Genomic DNA, 18,916 nt, shown 5'->3' on the forward strand with positions numbered 1-18,916 from the left:
CAAAATTCCCACACAATGCCACAGAAATAATGTCCATTTTCCATTTTATTTAAAACTATATTTAACATACACACAATCCTTATAATCTTTATCTTCTATATAATTTCTAATCACCAATTTTGTTCTTTACACTCTTGATAGGAAATATTCAGCAATCTCAAAAACAAATGTAAGCATTTAAAAAAAAAGGCAAACAAACATCACAGTTTCCTGTTGAGAAGGTATAATACTTGTGTCTATAGCATTTATGTTTTAAAAAGATATACGGTTTTCAAAATGACTCAATTTTGTATGTCATCACAATCACGGGACTTGAAATAACACTCAGCCCCTTTATCTACAATTAATAATCAGTAGCAGCTAAGTAATATTTCTATTTATTATTAATTTTAGCAAATGGCAACAAGAGGGTCATTGAATGTGCTGAAATAGTTGCTCAAATACAATATATATATATATATATATATATATATATATATATATATATATATATATATATATATATATATGAAAGAGTCTTCACATACTCTATTTATAGATGATTATGTAAAATACAGAGCCCAAATGTTTTGAATCATGGAATCCTGCCCATATTAAACACCAAGCGCAGAACTTATGCTTGCTCATCAGGTGAATAATTTACTGTGAGAAAAGCATTGACATTCATCTCTGCTTAAAATCAGTCCAATTTACATACATGACCCTGTTGAACTTCTTCAAACCCTCAAGGTTTGAATCCTGATATTATTATTGTAACTCTGTAGCTTGTGTAACACATTGAGTCGATTATTAATTTCAATGCCCTCTTGACGGTACATTGATTCACATTTCTACTAATTATTAAAACAATGAAAGCAATGCAAAAAAGAACATGCGTTATTATATATTTTTATAAAGGCAAAACTCTCCTGCCAAATCCAATTAACAATTGGCATGACCTGGAGACATCCAAAGCACATTAACAAAATTACCATAAAAGGACAAAAGAAGGCTAGGGAAAAAAAAAAAAAATGAACAAAGCCAACACAGAGGCCCCAAAAAGTATTTGGACACTTTTAGATACTTAAGTTACACTTAACAATGTCTGAATTTTCATTGCATGAGATAACAAAATATCAAAACAAGTGGTATTTGCAAACAAATGATGCTAGACGTGCTCTCAGAACTAACTTCACCTTTCTTAGCCATTTTCCTTTTTTAACCAACTGGTGTCAAGTGGATTTTTGGTGGATGTATGAAGTTAATAGTAATAGTATTCCCTTAAAGGGACAAATTGTCTCATCCTTTCCTCACCCTCATGTCATCCCAGATGTGTATGACTTTCTTTCTTCTGCAGAACACAAATGAAGATTTTGTAGAAGAATATCTCAGCTCTGTAGGTCCATACAATGCAAGTGAATGGGTACCAAAATTCTGAAGCACATAAAGCATAAAAATAATCCATAAGACTCCAGTGGTTAAATCTATATCTTCTGAAGTGATATGATAAGTGTGGGTGAAAAACAGATCAATATTTAAGTCTGTTTTTACAATAAATTCTCCTCCCTGCCCAGTAGGTGGCAATATACATGACTAATGTGAATCGGCAAAAACAAAAGAAGAACCATGTGAAATGGAAAGTAAAGGTGACAGTCGAGTGGTAGTAAAAATGGGCGTAAATATTAATCTGTTTCTTACCCACACTTATATCTCTACTGAAGGTATAGATTTAACCACTGGAGTCTTATGGATACTTCAATGCAGCCTTTATGACCTTTTGGAGCTTAAACATTTTGGTACCCATTCCCTTTCACTGTAAGGACCTAAAGAGCTGAAATATTCTTCTAAAAATCTTTGTTTGTGTTCAACAGAAGAAAATCATACACATCTGGGATGGCATGAGGGTGAGTAAATAATGAGAGAATTTAAAATCATTGGCTGAAGTACCTCTAACTCTTTAAGTTCACACAGACATCTTAGCAGAGTAACCACAGACATAGTTCATCACATTATCTATGGACATGTTCCACAATGTTTGACAACCAGAAAGTGTCCAATTATTTTGTCTTATTTATGCACACTCTGTCATTTTTTTTTTTATTTATTTTTTTTATCATTTAAAACCTAACAAACTACTTTTTGTGTAATATTTTGCTTGAAAAGTGTGCTTGTGCTATATTTATTTCAAATAAATGCCACTTTGTTTGAAATTTTGTTATATAATGCAGACATTCATAGATTTGTAAATATGGCTTTAGTGTCTAGATACCTTTTGGGGCCACTGCACATTCACAAACACACAAAAAAAATCCTTGGTTGGGCATTGAACATGCCTCCTCTACATCTTGGTTTCGCTGTCTGGTGGTTTCTCATTCTCATATTCGTTCTCCTGAGAAATCTTCTGATAGGGTTTCTTCACTTCATTCTCCTCTAGCACACAGCTTCCCAACTCCAAATCACCGCTTTGAAGCTCATCTTTGGACAGGAACTCAATAATTCCAGCTCCTATTGAATCTCCCAGCACATTTGTTGTTGTACGCAGTCTATCCCTGTAAATTCAACAGAAAGTGCATGTAAAAGAGGAGATGAAGAATCTGTTTATTAAAGGGATATTCGTTTATTCACTCTCATGATGTTCCAAACCCACTGAACACAAAAGGAATGTTAGCCTCAGTCACCATTTACTTTCATTGAGGCTAATATACTGCCTAACATCTCCTTTAGTGATCCAAAGAAGAAATATAGTCATACAGGTTTGAAACAACATGAGGGTGAGTATATATATATATAAAAAAAATCATTCTGAGGTGAACTATCCCTTTAACTTTAACATTACTTATAAATTTAACCCTAAGACAGTAAATGTCAGTGATGTTTGATTAGTGGCCAAAAAGTTTCCCACTTTCAGTTCAGTTTTCATCCTAGTTTAAAAAGATGCTCTTTTAGCTGTGTAACTTGTGGGAAAGGGGATCTATCTGGAATGATTAATTTGGCCAACCTAATTACGTTTCTATGTTAAAACCAATTGAATTACATGAAATTCACAAAAAAATATGGAGCATGTCTCATGGGCATATGTCAAAGTGTGTCACCTGGGTTGATAACAGAAAAATTAAGAGAGTCCCAAATAAAAGGGAGGATGAAGTGGTCAAATGTTGAAGATGTTTTTAACACTGTAAAAACTGATTTTAAAGTTTAGTTGTATCTACTAGCTTTTTTGAGTTGACATAACATAATTTCATGCAAACTTGTTAGGTTTTGATTCTATTAACTTGTACTTAAATTGGATTAGCCTTAAATGTCACCATATTAAAGTTAATCGAACAAAACCTGTTAAATCCAGATAACTAAAAATAAACAGTTTTGTCAATGGATTATTTAGTTGTCAAAACTTTCTAAGGTGAAAGAAATTTATATTTTTTGTTAGTGTAAATTGACTGAGTCAAAGCAAATAGACAACTAGCTTAAGTTAAGTTGAGTGAACTATTTATTTATTTATTTACAGTTATTTTGCAAAACAAATTTATTTCTTATAGAAAACAAATCAAATATAGACTCTATTAGAGGTCACTTACAGGAACCAATCAACTGCAATGATGAGGGTGATGTCATCAGTTGGCAGTCCGACAGAGGTCAGTACAATCACCATGGTGACCAGCCCAGCCTGGGGGATTCCGGCCGCCCCAATACTTGCAGCAGTGGCTGTAATACTGTATCATTAAAAAGAATGTCAATGATACTTGTGATGTATTCATACTATATCATTCAGTTTTCTTAATGAATCACCCTTAATTAGTCCCACCTAATGGTTATGATCTGCCCGAAGTTCATGTCCATGTTGTTAACCTGGGCGATAAAGATGGCTGCCAGGGCTTCATATAGTGCTGTTCCATCCATGTTGATCGTAGCTCCAACAGGCAGCACAAATCGAGTCACACGTTTGTCAACATTGTTATTCTCTTCCAAACATCTGAAGGTAACTGGAAGAGTGGCTGAGCTGGGAGAAAAAAATTACATAGTTACTGAGTTACTGAGTGCACCATTAAAGGAATATTCCAGGTTCATTGCTAGTTAAGCTCAATCATCAGCATTTGTGGCTTAGTATTGATTACCACACAAAATAATACATTTTGACTTGTCCCTCCTTTTCTTTAAAAAAAGCAAAAATCTGGGTTCCAGTGATGCTCTTACAATGGAAGTGAATTGGGCCAATCCGTAAACGTTAAAATACTCACTATTTCAAAATAGCCACAAGACATAAACAATATGCATGTTAACATGATTGTAGTATGATAAAATCGCTTACTAACATTTCTGTATAAAGTTATAGCCAATTTTACAACTTTGTTGCCATGACAATGTAATGTCAACAAACTCTAAAACCCTAAAATGACTGTAAAAAATTTTAATGAAACAACTTTAAATCTCAAATAATACATGAGTTTCAACAGAAGAATTATTGTAAGTGCTTTTATAAAATTATAAGCTTCACTTTTCTGCCTTTAAACCCTCCAAAAATGAGCCCTGTTCACTTCTATTGTAAGTGCCTCACTTTAACTTTGATTTTTGCTTTTTTTTAATTATTATTATTTTTTGTGGTAATCAACATTATGCCACAAATGCTGTGGATTGAGCTTAATTTATATTGAACCCAGAATACTCCTTAAACAACACCAACGTCATGGGTTCGATTCCTAGGGAATACAGAAACTGAACAAATGTACTTGAATGTAAGTTGCATTGGATAAGATCGTCTGCATAAATATTTCTGATTCCTGCAACATGAATTTGTGGGCCTACCTGGAAGATGTTCCGAGAGCTGTGATGAGGGCCTGCAGTAAACCCGTGATGAACATGAAGGGGTTCTTCCGTGTGATGACAAAGTACAAAGTTGGTAGAACGATCATCCCATGTATCATGAGGCCAATTATCACTGTGACAGTGTACATGCCCAGCTGACCACCCATCTCAGTGATGTCGTCCATCTCCACGATTTTTCCAGCAATCAGAAAGAGTATTCCAATTGGTGCATACCTTAGAAGAAGATAGGGAGTTTACATTTGCTTGTGGTACACTTATTTCCCTGTAGATGACAAATTTATACATTATTATACATTTATTTTGGTCTTTTCTAATATTGATTCAAATGGCTTATAGTGCTATATATGTCATTTCCAAGTAAAACTAAACCACCAATCTGTTAAATTGTCTGGTCAGTAGTAAAGAACTAAAGCATAGGCTTTATTATGTGTACTGTAAGGGATGGGCAAGTCTTACTGACCTACTAAAATAAACTTCCCAGTTTAAAAGTTTAAACTGAGTCTGAATCTACTGAGTTTACATACTAAATGTAAAATAAAAAAAAAACTCCAACAATTCAGTCTGACATTTTATATTCTAAAGTTCTGTAGAAGCCCAACAAGAGGTTCCAACAACATTGTTTCCAAAATATGTATTGATGAACGTTGAAGTCTACTCTCTGTAGCGGAAGACTTTGTATAGGCACAATTCAGTTCGTCAATTAATGTTAAAGATTTTGAATAAATAACACCACACAAAAGTACCAACTCCATATTGATAGTATATTTTATATTTGGCAGAATAAACAGCTAATAAAGAATAATGACGTTTGTTGGGAAGCACTAAAGTTGAGGTTTATTGCAAACTAGTTCTTTGCAGAAAAAAGCGCTACATATTGAAAAAGCTGTTTCTAAACTCATGTCTGTTTGGGATCACTCACCACATAATAATAGCGACAAGTCTCATGATGGCCTCATTGAGTGAGTTGAAGAAGTCTCTGAGAGCCTGTCCCTGTTCCTTCATGTTCCCAACTATCAAGCCGAAGCACATTGAAAACACCACCAGCCCGAGGGCATTAACCCCACTGGTGGAGCCAGAGAGAGGAATTACCTCCTCTTGGGTGACCTCCTGGGTGGTGTTAGTTAGGTTAAATATAGAATCATTCACTATCATCTTCACATGAATGATTCTCTTGCCATATTGAGTCTTGAACTACAGGGGAGAAGGAAAGAAGAAGGGGACAAGTTTTAAAAAATGTCTGTAGCTCAACAAGCTAGCAACACCAATGGTTGTGGGTTTGATTCCCAGGGAATACAGATGCTGGTAAGATGTATACATTGGATACATTGTAAGTTACTTTGTAACGAATAAATGTGAAACTAAGCAAGAAATCTACTTGAAAGCCTAAGCAGCTCTGCATGTTTAGAAAAACCATGTTCCTACTGTAATAGTCTTTATACCTCAATTTTAAGAATGGCAAAATAATTTCTGTTGTTGGCCTGCTTGATTAGCATGGTTATAAATACATAATATGGTTATGCTTATTTCATTTACACTGAAGAAAGTCTAATAATAACCAATGAACACATTCGAAAAGACAAGAATCTGTACTGATTCTGTATATTACATTATTCTGATGTAGGGATTTGAAGCTCTAGGAAACTTTCATAGCCATAAATTAGAGAACAACTCTTTTGCTATGTTTGAAATTTATTCTTTTAGGTCTAGTTGGTTACAGGGTGTCCCTGGGGAGTATGTCCGGACAGACTGTGAGCCTATGTCAGCCTCTTTAGTATCATGGCCAATTCTGTCCCATTTAATTCAACTGTAGCAGCATCACAACTCTGCCAAAGCTCTGGCCAGCTGGTCCAAACACAGCTGTAGCTCCGATTCAAGCCAGGCTCTCAAAATGCGAAATGATTATTGCTCTCTTCCTTACATCTTCAGTTAATTAACTTCAATACTTGTCATCGGTGTTGGTACGATTATAAATCCAAGGCCTCCCAGAAATAATTTTTTGGTTCCAAGATTGCTAAAAGATCCTGAAATTGTTTTGTACACTTTGAAATGTCATATCAGAACTTCCCTCAAAACCATCTCCAACACTTACAATATTTAGAGTTTTTAATATTTATTATTTTAATGTATTATTTTAATGATTGTTTGTGATAATGCACATCCATAATCTTTTTGATCAGTTTTATAAATTCTTTTTAATCAAATTGTAATCCTGAGCCCTTAGTTTCTGATTTCCACTCTCTGTTTTCTTACAAAGTTAAACGAATCAATTCCGTCTTGATACAAGAAAACAAATGTTCTTACCTGTTGTGTGCAAGCTTGGACCAGATTAGGTGGAAACATGTTTCTGAAAAAAAAGAGTGCATGTATTGAAAAGGATGTCACTGGTTTAATATGCAGCTTATTTTAAAGGGATATTTCACTCAAAAACAAAAAAAATCTCTCATCATTTACTCACCCTCATGCCATCCCAGATGTGTATGACAAACAATTTCTAATAGATAAAATCAATTTCCACTTTACAATTTCCTTTTGTTGTATGTCCTTTTTCATATAGAAATACGTCACATTATGGAAGTAAAATGTAGTGCAAACACTGATTCATGTTGACTTTAAAAGTTTCTTAGTATTAAAGGGATAATTCACCCAAAAATGAAAATTCTCTAATCATTTACTCACACTCATGCGATCCCATATGCGTATGACTTTCTTTCTTCAGCAGAACACAAAAGATGATTTTTAGAAGCATATTTCAGCTCTGTAGTTCCTTTCAATGCAAGTGAATGGTGACCAGACCTTTCAAGCTCCAAAAATCACATATAGGCAGCTTAAAAGTAATCCATATGACTCCAGTGGTTTAATCCATGTCTTCAGAAGAGATCAAATAGGTGTGGTTAAGAAACAGTTCAATATTTAAGTCCTTTTTTACTATAAATCTCCATGTTCATACTGAAAGGGAAAGTGGAGATTTATAGTTAAAAAAAGGACTTAAATATTGATCTTTTTCTCACCCAAAGGAATTGCATCGCTTCAGAAGACATATATTTAACAACTGGATTACTTTTATGCTGCCTTTATGTGGTTTTTGGAGCTTTTAAAGTCTGGTCACTATTCACTTGCATAGGACTTACTGAGCTGAGATATTCTTCTAAATATCTTTGTCTGTGTTCAGCAGAAGAAAGATAGTAACACATTTGGGATGGCATGAATGTGAGTAAATGATGATGGAATTTTCATTTTTAGGTGAACTATCCCTCTAAAGTAACTGACAGGTTACACATGTCCCAGTACCTGATGAGGTCCAGGAAGGCATCCGCAGGGCTGACCTGCTCGATCTTTTGCTGTTTGGCGAATTCATCCTTTGAGCCTTTGCCCGGGTGGATAATGAGAACCATGATGATGCCAATAAACACAGCGATAAAAGTAGTGGTCATGTAGTATATGACTGCACGCATGCCCATCTTTCCAGAGGCACGACTGTCCAATGCTGCCATGCCTGAACAGAGAGAATAAGCATTTATTTTTTTCCTCAGTAATCATGACCGGCAAACTAATTTGTCAATTGCATCATATAATATTAAAACAATGTAATAAATACTGTATATCATTATACTGAATGCTTCCCCATACCAGTCAAAAGATCACTATTACTGAGATAGAACATTTAGTGAAATGATTATGACCAACACTGATTAACAGAGTTTTAGAGAATGCTACATTTAGCAGCTATAGCCATATGTAACATGATATTGATACATTGCACAGACACGAAGATTGGTAGCAAATAATGAATGTTTCAGTGTATTTACATTCTTAACACACATTCCTTGTCTTATTGTGCATGATTCATTGGTGCACTTTATTCCAAAGAAGAAATGTTTTTCTTCATAATCCTTTTGCAAAATGTAATAACTTGCTCCATATCTGAAATTACGTCCCTTTTCGGCTGATGTTACCAAGCCCTCTTGTTTTTCAACCCCTTCCCTCCGACCACCTAGCTTTATTCTGGTACAGTATATAATGGCCACTTTTCACAATTCAAACAATTTCTAATAGATAAAATCAAGTTCCACTTTACAATTTCCTTTTGTTGTATGTCCTTTTTTATATAGAAATACGTCACATTATGGAAGTAAATGTAGTGCAAACACTGATTCATGTTGACTTTAAAAGTTTCTTGGTATTAAAGGGATAATTCACCCAAAAATGAAAATTCTCTAATCATTTAATCACCCTCATGCAATCCCATATGCATATAACTTTATTTCTTCTGCTGAACACAAACAAAGATTTTTAGGAAAATATTTCAGCTCTGTAGGTCCATACAATGCAAGTGAATGGTGACCAAAAAATTTTGAAGCTCCAAAAAGCACATAAAGGCAGCATAAAAGTAACCCATACGACTCCAGTGGTTAAATTCATGTCTTATGAAGCGGTCCAATCACTTTAGGTGAGACACAGATCAATATTAAATCTTTTTTTACTCCAAACGCCACTTTTAGATTGTGAAAGTGAAAGTAAAAGTGGAGATTTATAGTAAAAAAAAAAGGACTTTATGTATTGATCTGTTTCTCACCCACTCCTATCATATCATTCTTAAAAATATGTTTAACTAATGTATTATTATGGATTACTTTTATGCTGCCTTTATTTGATTTTTGGAGCTTGAACGGTCTGGCCACCATTCACTTGCATTGTATGGCAGAGCTGAAATATTCTTCTAAAAATTTTTGTTTGTGTTCTGCAGAAAAAAGAAAGTCATACACATGGGATTGCATTAGGGTGAGTAGATGATGAGAGAATTTTCATTTTTGGGTGAACTATCCCTTTAATTAAAATTTTTGTAGAATTCAATTTACCAGAGTTGAGCTTTAGAAAAGGCAGCAAAAACTTTGACTGGCCAAAAGCACAAAGCAAATTAGGGTTAGGATTTTGAAACAGTCAGAGGCATTTCTGCAGTCCTTCTCCCAGTAGCAAAAAGAGAAAGCATCCATTGTTAAATCCCCTTGTCCTTCTGGGGGCCCATACTCAAACATCTTTTCAAGTTCAGACTCTCACTTCATAATTTCCTCTGTTCCCACTCTCTCAACCACACTTCTCTCTCTCTTAGGCATTTGCTCATCTGGCGCACTCTCTCTCTTTCTGAGAGGCCTTGGAAATTCCACCTGCCCGGGTTTGGGCGGTCATGCCACCCTTTTTGTGTCTCCACGGCAGCAGCAAACAGTCTCCCAATGCACTTGTATCAAACTAAAGAAATTACTCATAATGTGAAGCAACAAAAAAACTGAATAACTAAAAAGTCCCTCCTCACACCCAGGTATGGTACAAATTATTATTCTTATTACATATTATTACATAACCTAATCTAATCTAATCTAATCTAATCTAATATAGTGATGATAAATAGTTTGCATAGGCCTCAGTATTACCCTTTAAACTGTATTGTGTGTGGTCATTTAAATGAGTTTGAAGGAAGATGAGTTCTTTTTATGTCTGTGAAGTGAAGCAGCAGGCGTGGGGAGGGGGGATCCTTTTTACATCCTCTGCCTCATTCTCACTGAACACTTTTTATAGAAGCACAAAGAGGTCATTGTCTACAAACCAGAAAACTGAGCTCAGAGTAATAATAGATAAATGTTTTACACCTGTTCCACCTTCCTGTATTTACTTCTAATTTCAAATATTTGTTGAGAGACCTATTTCGGCATACTTCTGAAACAACAAAACAATAATAATAACACAACTTTCTTTAGATATTTCTGCGTCACCAATCTTCTTACAAATACACTGACTTTAATTCTGTGCTCCACATTTGTTCTGCTTGTTCTCTGTGTAAGCACTAATTGGCCACTAATTTCCTGCCTTTCCACCCCACTTTCCACCCCTTTTTCTCTTTCACTCCTTATAGAATGATTTTAAGAGTGCAGCCACACCCACAATTCTACATCCAAATCATTCTCATGTTTTCATTCTATTAATGTCGTTGCTTTCTTAAACTTTGTGTGCTGGGGTTAATATATAATTCAAGCATTGTAATAACTTTTAAAATGCTCCTTTTAAATGAATTTCAATCTAAAAATCTTAATTCAACAAACAAAATATCATACCTGTAATCAAACTGGATATCAGTAGGGGGAGCACTAACATCTGCAGCATTCGCATCAATAGTTCTCCAGGAAAGGAGAAATACTTCACTTCTCTGTATGACATCTTGTATGGCCTCAAGGCAAACCCCAGCATGATACCTGAAAAAACAGTTCAGATGCACTGATCCGTACAAATTCTTTTCCATTAATAGGCCTATTTCAAATGGGCTCTGCTTGGCAAAAGGGCTACTCAATGTGTTTTTAAGCTTTACAGAAAAATAGTAGTGAAGCCAAGTTAATGATCTAGGCTGGTAACTGATCGGTTATAGGTTTGAACCCCACAGGGTCAATCCATGAGCTATCAACATGTTAGGCCAAATGTTAGCCTCAGTCACCATTCACTTTCATTTTAAGAAAAAAAAAAAAAGAAAAAAAAAGATGCAAAGAAAGTGAATGGTGACTGAGATTAACATTCTTCCTAACATCTTGTTTTGTGTTCCATGGAAGAAAAAAAAGTCATACTGGGTTGGAACAACATGAGGGTGAGTGAATGATGACAGAATTTTCTTTAATAGTGTCCTTCCAGAATAACTGAATTTTCACAAAGCCATTAGAATCTAATGTCAACAATTGAACTAGGAGACACTCGGTGCACTGACCAATGACCACAGCTCCAACGGTGAACAGCACAAAAGCATTTCTCTTCAAAAAGGACTTCACGTCATCTTTAGTGATATCTTCCACTTTCTTCTTTGCCTTAAGGGAACGCAGGTGAATTCTCTCTCGAAACTGTTGCACGCGGCTGCGGGACCGTGGCTTCTCCCCACTGCTTTTGGTCATGCTGGCAGTGTCACTCAACACACTGAGATCAAGCTAGCTGGGTTGAACCGGTGACCCAAATGAGACTCCAGCCACAGGCGCACACAGAATGATCTAGAATCATAATCATTTTATATAGGGTGACTTCATGTAAATTGGGTCACTTTTTGAGAGTCACCTTATAGTAAACAATGCCAGCTGAATCAGACAAGACACCAAAATATTGGGAAATGTACATTTTAGAAATGCAACTTAAAACATAAAAAAAGACCCACAGTAGTATGATTTATTTGGGATTAACTGGACCGCTAAATCACATATATATAAAATTGCATATGATATGACCTCAACAGAGATCTGATTGAGCTACCTCAATGTTATGTGCCGAGCAGCATCATTACAGTTATTTGACACAAGATCCATCATCTCACAGTCTGAATTTCATCAGATTTGGATGTCTGACACAACTGTTGTGTAATCTTTCAATCCATTTAAATGATAGAGACTGCAACAATAGTCGTGTTAATCAAATATGTAGAAATTATAGCTAAAGACAATTTATAAATTTACCTCCAATCAAATGTAAACCACCTCCATAGCTACAAGTAGTTAAGAGAAAAAGACTTGCTTACCTACTTCCAGTGAGCCCTTATGCTGAGAGATGCCTTGAGTGAGCCACTCTGTGGTGGGGATTTAATGATCTTTCACCAGTAAGAAGCTCCTGGTACTCAGGAATCTCAAAAGGGGAGGAGCTTGTCAATCCAAATAGGAGATGCTCAAGACACTTCAAAGGGGGGCCCAGTACTGGTACATGATGGAGTGCCAAGAGGGGTTGTTGCTTGTTTCACTCATGAAATGTATTTAACTGGTACAGTAAATGAAACCCAAGCTATATTGACAGCTTAAACTTTAGTTTCAAGGTCAAATTAACATCTATCCAATGCTAATTTTGTACAAATATTGTCCACTACTTGGATCTTTGAGCTATTCAGATGACACTCTGGGACTTCCTGTGGGGTGAGAGTTGTTTCACACACTCACCTCTCCCACAGACTTGACAAACAGAACTTCCCTCATTCAGTGTGTGAACCACTCTCTAAATGCATCTGTATGGATTCAGTCCTCATGGATGATGTCATTCTATGACATGTATTTTACATATTAATTGAATTAAAGGGACAGTTTACCAAAAAATGAAAATTCTGGTATTGTTAACTCATCCCTCATTTCGCTCCACACCCATACGACTTTCTTTTTTCCATGAAACACCAAAGAAGAAATTAAGCAGAATGTCTGAGCTGCTCTCTTCTGTATGATGAAAGTGGATGGGGACCAGAGGCAGTCAAGCTCAAATAACAGAATAAAAAGCATGATAAAAGTAAACCATAAAACTTGTCAATGTTAAAAATTTAATCCATGTGCAACCCCTTTAGCCATGTCTATATTCACAATAAAGTATGGTCTCAAGTTCTCATTGTTAAAAAACTGTTTCTCTTTTATCAAGGAAATTCACTAAGTACCATCCTTCGTTTAGAAGACATAATCCCTGGAATTCAAACAATAGCAAAATGTTATTCTATGGCTGCTGCTAAATACAGCATCTAAGTGAACAGTTGTTAGGGGTCGTTTCACAGCGAACACATTTTTGCATGCTTCTACACTGTTTTTCATTTATTTTTCATGTGTAAACATGCGCTAGACAAATATCTTTAACCGTTGTGCCGCGTCTCTCTATTTTATTCAGCATCATGCGCAGGAACGCCCGTTTAAAGCGTTGTGTCAACGTGTGACACCTTATTAAGGAATAGTTCACCCAAAAATTTAAAATTCTCTCATCATTTACTCACCCTCACACATTCTTCTGCTGAACACAAATAAGACAAATATTCAGCTCTGTAGGTCCTAACAAGTCAAGTGAATGGTGATCAAACCTTTGTAGCTCCAAAAATCACATTACTTTACTAAGGAGACTTAAAAGTAATCTATATGACTCAGAAGCGGTATGATAGGTGTGGGTAAAAAACAGATCAAAATTTAAGTCCTTTTTACTCTAAATCTCCACCTTCACTATCACTTTAACATTTGAAAGTCACATGCCGTGCCTGTTTAGTTTCACTTTAACATCTGAAAGAGAAAGTGGAGATTAGATTAAAAAAAGACTTAAATATTGTTCTGTTTCTCACCCACAGCTATCATATCACTTCTGAAGACATGGATATAACCACTGAAGTCATATGGATTACTTTTCTGTAATTATAATTTTATCTTTGGGTGAACTATCCCTTTAATACATTGTGTATTTTAGCATGTTTCTATGTCAACATGCGCTAGACAGACATCACTGACCATTGCACCATGTCTCACGCAGGAGCGCCATGCTTTTTAGACGTGTCTAGTTTAAAAGAACGAATCTCGACACACCTTCATCTCGTTCTATATTTATTGCCCTGCATCTAGCTTTCGTCACACAGGAACATGTTTGGTCTGAATGACCCCTTACGTGTCATAGTTGTTAATACCTTATGTAGGCCTAATTAAGCATGTTTATTAACCAATCATTATCCAGGATTGGAACTATCCATTTTAAGATGAAATTTTAATTTGATTGGTCAAGTGATTGGTCTCTCTATCCAATCACTCTATCTCCAGCAGTCCATGTGAATGAGGTTTTGATGCAGGCTAGGTCTCTGTCCTCTCTCAGAATAACTTGGTCCTCTACACTGGGCTGTTGGAATGTCTCTGCTTTTGTCTGGCCTCTGTGAGAGTAATCATAAACAGAGCTTGTCTTGAATGTGTAATTTGGACCAAACACTTCCAGACTAGCACTCCCCCACCCACCCCGTCACCCAACCCTTTCCTCTCTCTCGCTCAGCAGACAAAAGAGACAAAGAACGAAAGAAGCTTTCAACTTTTTTACTGTTTTAAGGGAGAAAATTTAAAGACTTATAGATCTAGGTGTAGTCAGGCAGTTGTAAGAGTGCACTGGGTTCCCAGAACCTGTTGAATCTGAGAGTTTGGATGGAGTATGTAGAGCAGTGGAATCAACAGGTATGATAGCAGTTTTCAGTTTATATGAAACATTCAAAGTCATTCAAAACATCTGACATCATTCATTTCATGCACGTTTTCTCTTGAAGATAAATCCTCAGTCGTGTATTATTTAAAGGGGTCATGACATGAGAAATCTAATTTTCCTTGATCTTTTGACATATACGAGGTCATTTGCCTATAAAAACATTCTGTAAGTTTCAGAACTGAAAACTTCCTCCACACTGCAAAAAGAGCATTTGTTGAAGCCAAGCTGCCAAAACGACTCGTTCTCTACTTCCTTCACATTGTGATGTCACACTGTGGTAGACATTTGCATCTGACCGCCTCCACAACAACACATCAACACCTACTTTACTTTTAATCACTTCCACAGCCTGCCCAGTAGCTGTGAGCAGTGAGGTGGCAAGAAGAGAGAGCAGGTCAGTTAAGAGCAGAGAGCCAGTCATAACAGTGGGTGTTTGCTGTCAAGTCTTAAATGAGAAGCAGCACCAAAACTGAGCATTTTGACAGAGGGTCAGAATGAGGGTATGACAAATAGCTAATGCTAATAGATAAGATAAATATTATTGTTGATAGTTTGAGAGAAATACTTTAGTTTTAGGCTTTAAAATAATTAGCAAAGCAATGAAGTTATTGCATGGTAAAAAATCAAGAGTATAAAAATAAAACTTTAAACGAAAGCATGTTTATTTGAGAGGATTTATAGCTAATGCTATTCCAAGCTAAAGGTTATTGTAGATCGCTTGTGAGGAATCTTTAGTGAGCAGAAATTGTTAGTGTGTGTATACTTAACTGGTTTGGGGACAAAATTTTCCTTTTTTGACATACAGCAAGAGTATAGAGCTGAAAAATGAATATGGATGTTCCAGATAATGGACCCTTTTCACACTTCCGGGTTTTGGAACGCAGAAGTAAACAACTGCAGAGTAAACCTTATAAACTCAGCAAAAAAAAAAAAAAAAAAGAAACGTCCCTTTTTCAGGACACTGTATTTTAAAGATAATTTTGTAAAAATCCAAATTACTTTACAGCTGAACGTGCCTTAGGCATACTGCATGGAGGCATGAGGACTGCAGATGTGGCCAGGGCAATAAATTGCAATGTCCGTACATTGAGAAGCCTGAGACAGCGCTACAGGGAGACAGGAAGGACAGCTGATCATCTTTGCAGTGGCAGACCACGTGTAACAACACCTGCACAGGATCGGTACATCCGAATATCACACCTGCGGAACAGGAACAGGATGGCAACAACAACTGCCCGACTTACACCAGGAATGCACAATCCCTCCATCAGTGCTCCGACTGTCCGCAATAGGCTGAGAGAGGCTGGACTGAGGGCTTGTAGGCCTGTTGTAAGGCAGGTCCTTACCAGACATCACCGGCAACAATGTCGCGTATGGGCACAAACCCACCTTCACTGGACCAGACAGGACTGGCAAAAAGTGCTCTTAACTGACGAGTCGCAGTTTTGTCTCACCAGGAGTGATGGTCGGACTCGTGTTTATCGTCGAAGGAATGAGCGTTACACCGAGGCCTGTATTCTGGAGCGGGATCGATTTGGAGGTGGAGGGTCTGTCATGGTCTGGGGCGGTGTGTCACAGCATCATCGGACTGAGCTTGTTGTCATTGCAGGCAATCTCAACGCTGTGTGTTACAGGGAAGACATCCTCCTCCCTCATGTGGTACCCTTCCTGCAGACTCATCCTGACATGACCCTCCAGCATGACAATGCCACCAGCCATACTGCTCATTCTGTGTGTGATTTCCTGCAAGACAGGAATGTAAGTGTTCTGCCATGGCCAGCGAAGAGCCCGGATCTCAATCCCATTGAGCACATCTGGGACCTGTTGGATCGGAGGGTGTGGGCTAGGGCCATTCCCCCCAGAAATGTCTGGGAACTTGCAAGTGCCTTGGTGGAAGAGTGGTGTAACATCTCACAGCAAGAACTGGCAAATCTGGTGCAGTCCATGAGGAGGAGATTTACTGCAGTACTTAATGCAGCTGGTGGCCACACCAGATACTGACTGTTACTTTTGATTTTGCCCCCCCTTTGTTCAGAGACACATTATTCCATTTCTGTTAGTCTCATATCTGTGAAACTTGTTCAGTTTATGTCTTAGTTGTCGAATCTTTTTATGTTCATACAAATATTTACACATGTTAAGATGACTGAAAATAAAAGCAGTTGAAAGTGAGAGGACGTTTCTTTTTTTGCTGAGTTTATATATTATTGTTGTTGCACTCTAATCTGTCTTGGATAGTATATTTCTGATGCACTTTTCGTACTACTGTCTCCTTAAGATGAATCACTTATGTTGTATTATTCCTCTTTTATAAGTTGCTCTGGATAAAAGCATCTGCCAAATGAGTAAATGTAAATATAAAAGTAAATATTGAAATTCATACTGAAATCTGTGACTCTCATGTGAGATTACTTGGGTCTTTTTCTCAGGAGAAAAATCTGTGAAGCAGTTGACTTTTCAATTTGTTATCCTTTTAATCTGTCTACTGTCTAATATTGATATTAAGATCAATATTAAAAGAAGATCTCATTTGTGATGTTTCTTTCCTATGGGGTGAAGTGGATCATCAGTGTTTTTAATCCAACCATTGATTTTTCAATATTATTTATCATTCTTGAGTCATTGAGCAACATATTTTAATCTGAGTGACTTAATCTATTGTGTCTTTTTATTTTTCATTTTAAATAGAACTAAAACCACAATTTAATACATCACTAGTCAAAAGTACATTAGATATAATCTATAGTGCTATTTGACATAATCTATACCACACAGAAGATAAAGCAGAGTCAGGATGACAGAGTAAATGGTTTTCCAGTACTGTGCTGGCTGTTGGGTGTCTGTGAGATTCAGGGGCTTTTAGGGACCCACTGTGATGAGCAAACTCAGTGTGTCTGTCTGCATCAATAGCTTATCACCCAGCAACCATTCAAGCCATTAGCAGAGATTCTGCACATTCACACTGCATTCAGCCAGTCCACAGGGATGCCGCTTTGTGTAAAGAGGCTCTTTGCCCTCCCTGGATTATCAAAATGCAAGAACGAAGAGGATAATCCATAGATGTAACTGTGTCTTTATTGATGAGTGTTTAAGTTGTATATGGTTATTATTAAAGGAACAGCTCGCCCCCAAATTTTTTGTCATCATTTACTCACTCTCAAGTTGTTCCAACGCGTTCCAATTTACTCACTCTCAAGTTCCAACCCATTCCAATTTAATCACTTTCAAGTTGTTCCAACTCGTTCCAATTTACTCATACGCAAGTTGTTCCAACCGTTCCAATTTACTGACTCTCAAGTTGTTCCAACTCGCTCCAATTGACTCACTCTCAAGTTGTTCCAACAAGTTCCAATTTACTCACTCTCAAGTTGTTCCAACAAGTTCCAATTTACTCACTCTCAAGTTCCAACCCATTATCCCACCCATCCATCCAACCCGTTAATTTTGAAATCTCATTTTGTGTCTCACAAATGAAAGAAAGAAATTATTACTGGTTTACAATGACATGGGGATGAGCAAATAAAAAAAAAAATCATTTTTGGATTAATTATTTCTTTAATGGTAAGAATTAGATCAGAGATATTCAGAAACTTGGCTGTGCATTGGTGGATGTTTTTTTAATTTTTATTATTATTATACTTACTAGAAAAAGACAAGAATGTTTATTTGAAAGGTGATTTTTGATAAACATCTATTTCTTTCCTTAGAGCTCATGTGTCATTCATTATTACACGCCTGTAATCGTTGCAACAGTGAACATTTCCCACTTCACATGATCTCACAATGACCTCACTATGACCATGAGCCATCACTCCCCCATAACTATATTCTCACCACCATTTAATTCAAGAGAGCATTATGAAATGCATTATGAAAGTATGGTGCTGTGGGTTTTGTTCAAAGGCATTTGGAGGAACAGAATAAAAAGAAAACAAAAGACACTTCCGAGTTCACACCCTTAGGAGTGGTTCATTGGTATGGAGGAGATAATCAACAAAGGACAAAAGTAGCGAAAGCCACTACTATGGATCTATGATTAACTTTAAAGGAATATTCCAAGTTCAATACAAGTTAAGCTCAATCGACAGCATTTGTGGCATAATATTGATTACCACAAAAATGTATTTAGACTTGTCCC

At 36.5% G+C, this 18,916-nt stretch overlaps 1 protein-coding gene across 2 annotated transcripts; it reads right to left on the minus strand.

The window, feature by feature from the left end:
- Positions 1-27: 27 nt before the first annotated feature.
- On the minus strand, positions 28-12,432 carry LOC127433947 (excitatory amino acid transporter 1-like). 2 transcript variants are annotated; one of them, XM_051686335.1, is made up of 10 exons: positions 12,335-12,432; positions 11,543-11,816; positions 10,905-11,042; positions 8,089-8,293; positions 7,102-7,144; positions 5,720-5,991; positions 4,780-5,013; positions 3,782-3,976; positions 3,555-3,689; positions 28-2,528 (listed from the first exon to the last, which is right to left on the minus strand). In XM_051686335.1, the coding sequence occupies exons 2-10, from the start codon at positions 11,721-11,723 to the stop codon at positions 2,318-2,320; spliced, it is 1,614 nt and encodes a 537-aa protein (XP_051542295.1). In that variant the 5' UTR covers positions 11,724-11,816; positions 12,335-12,432; the 3' UTR covers positions 28-2,317. The 2 variants fall into 2 exon arrangements, with proteins under 2 accessions (XP_051542295.1, XP_051542293.1); XM_051686333.1 differs by having other exon boundaries at positions 12,339-12,387.
- Between the last annotated feature and the right edge of the window lie 6,484 nt (positions 12,433-18,916).

This window comes from Myxocyprinus asiaticus, chromosome 43 (assembly GCF_019703515.2).
Source record: "Myxocyprinus asiaticus isolate MX2 ecotype Aquarium Trade chromosome 43, UBuf_Myxa_2, whole genome shotgun sequence".
NCBI lineage: Eukaryota > Metazoa > Chordata > Actinopteri > Cypriniformes > Catostomidae > Myxocyprinus > Myxocyprinus asiaticus.

What these genes read in the sequence shown, in the direction of transcription:
- LOC127433947 (XM_051686335.1), bottom strand. Translation starts at nt 11,723, where the DNA reads ATGACCAAAAGCAGTGGGGAGAAGCCACGGTCCCGCAGCCGCGTGCAA. An exon ending in GATATCCAGTTTGATTACAG is followed by an intron (nt 8,294 to 10,904) that starts GTATGATATTTT and finishes CTCTCTGTTCAG; the next exon opens with GCATGGCAGCATTGGACAGT. An exon ending in ATTGCAGTTGATTGGTTCCT is followed by an intron (nt 2,529 to 3,554) that starts GTAAGTGACCTC and finishes TTGAATTTACAG; the next exon opens with GGATAGACTGCGTACAACAA.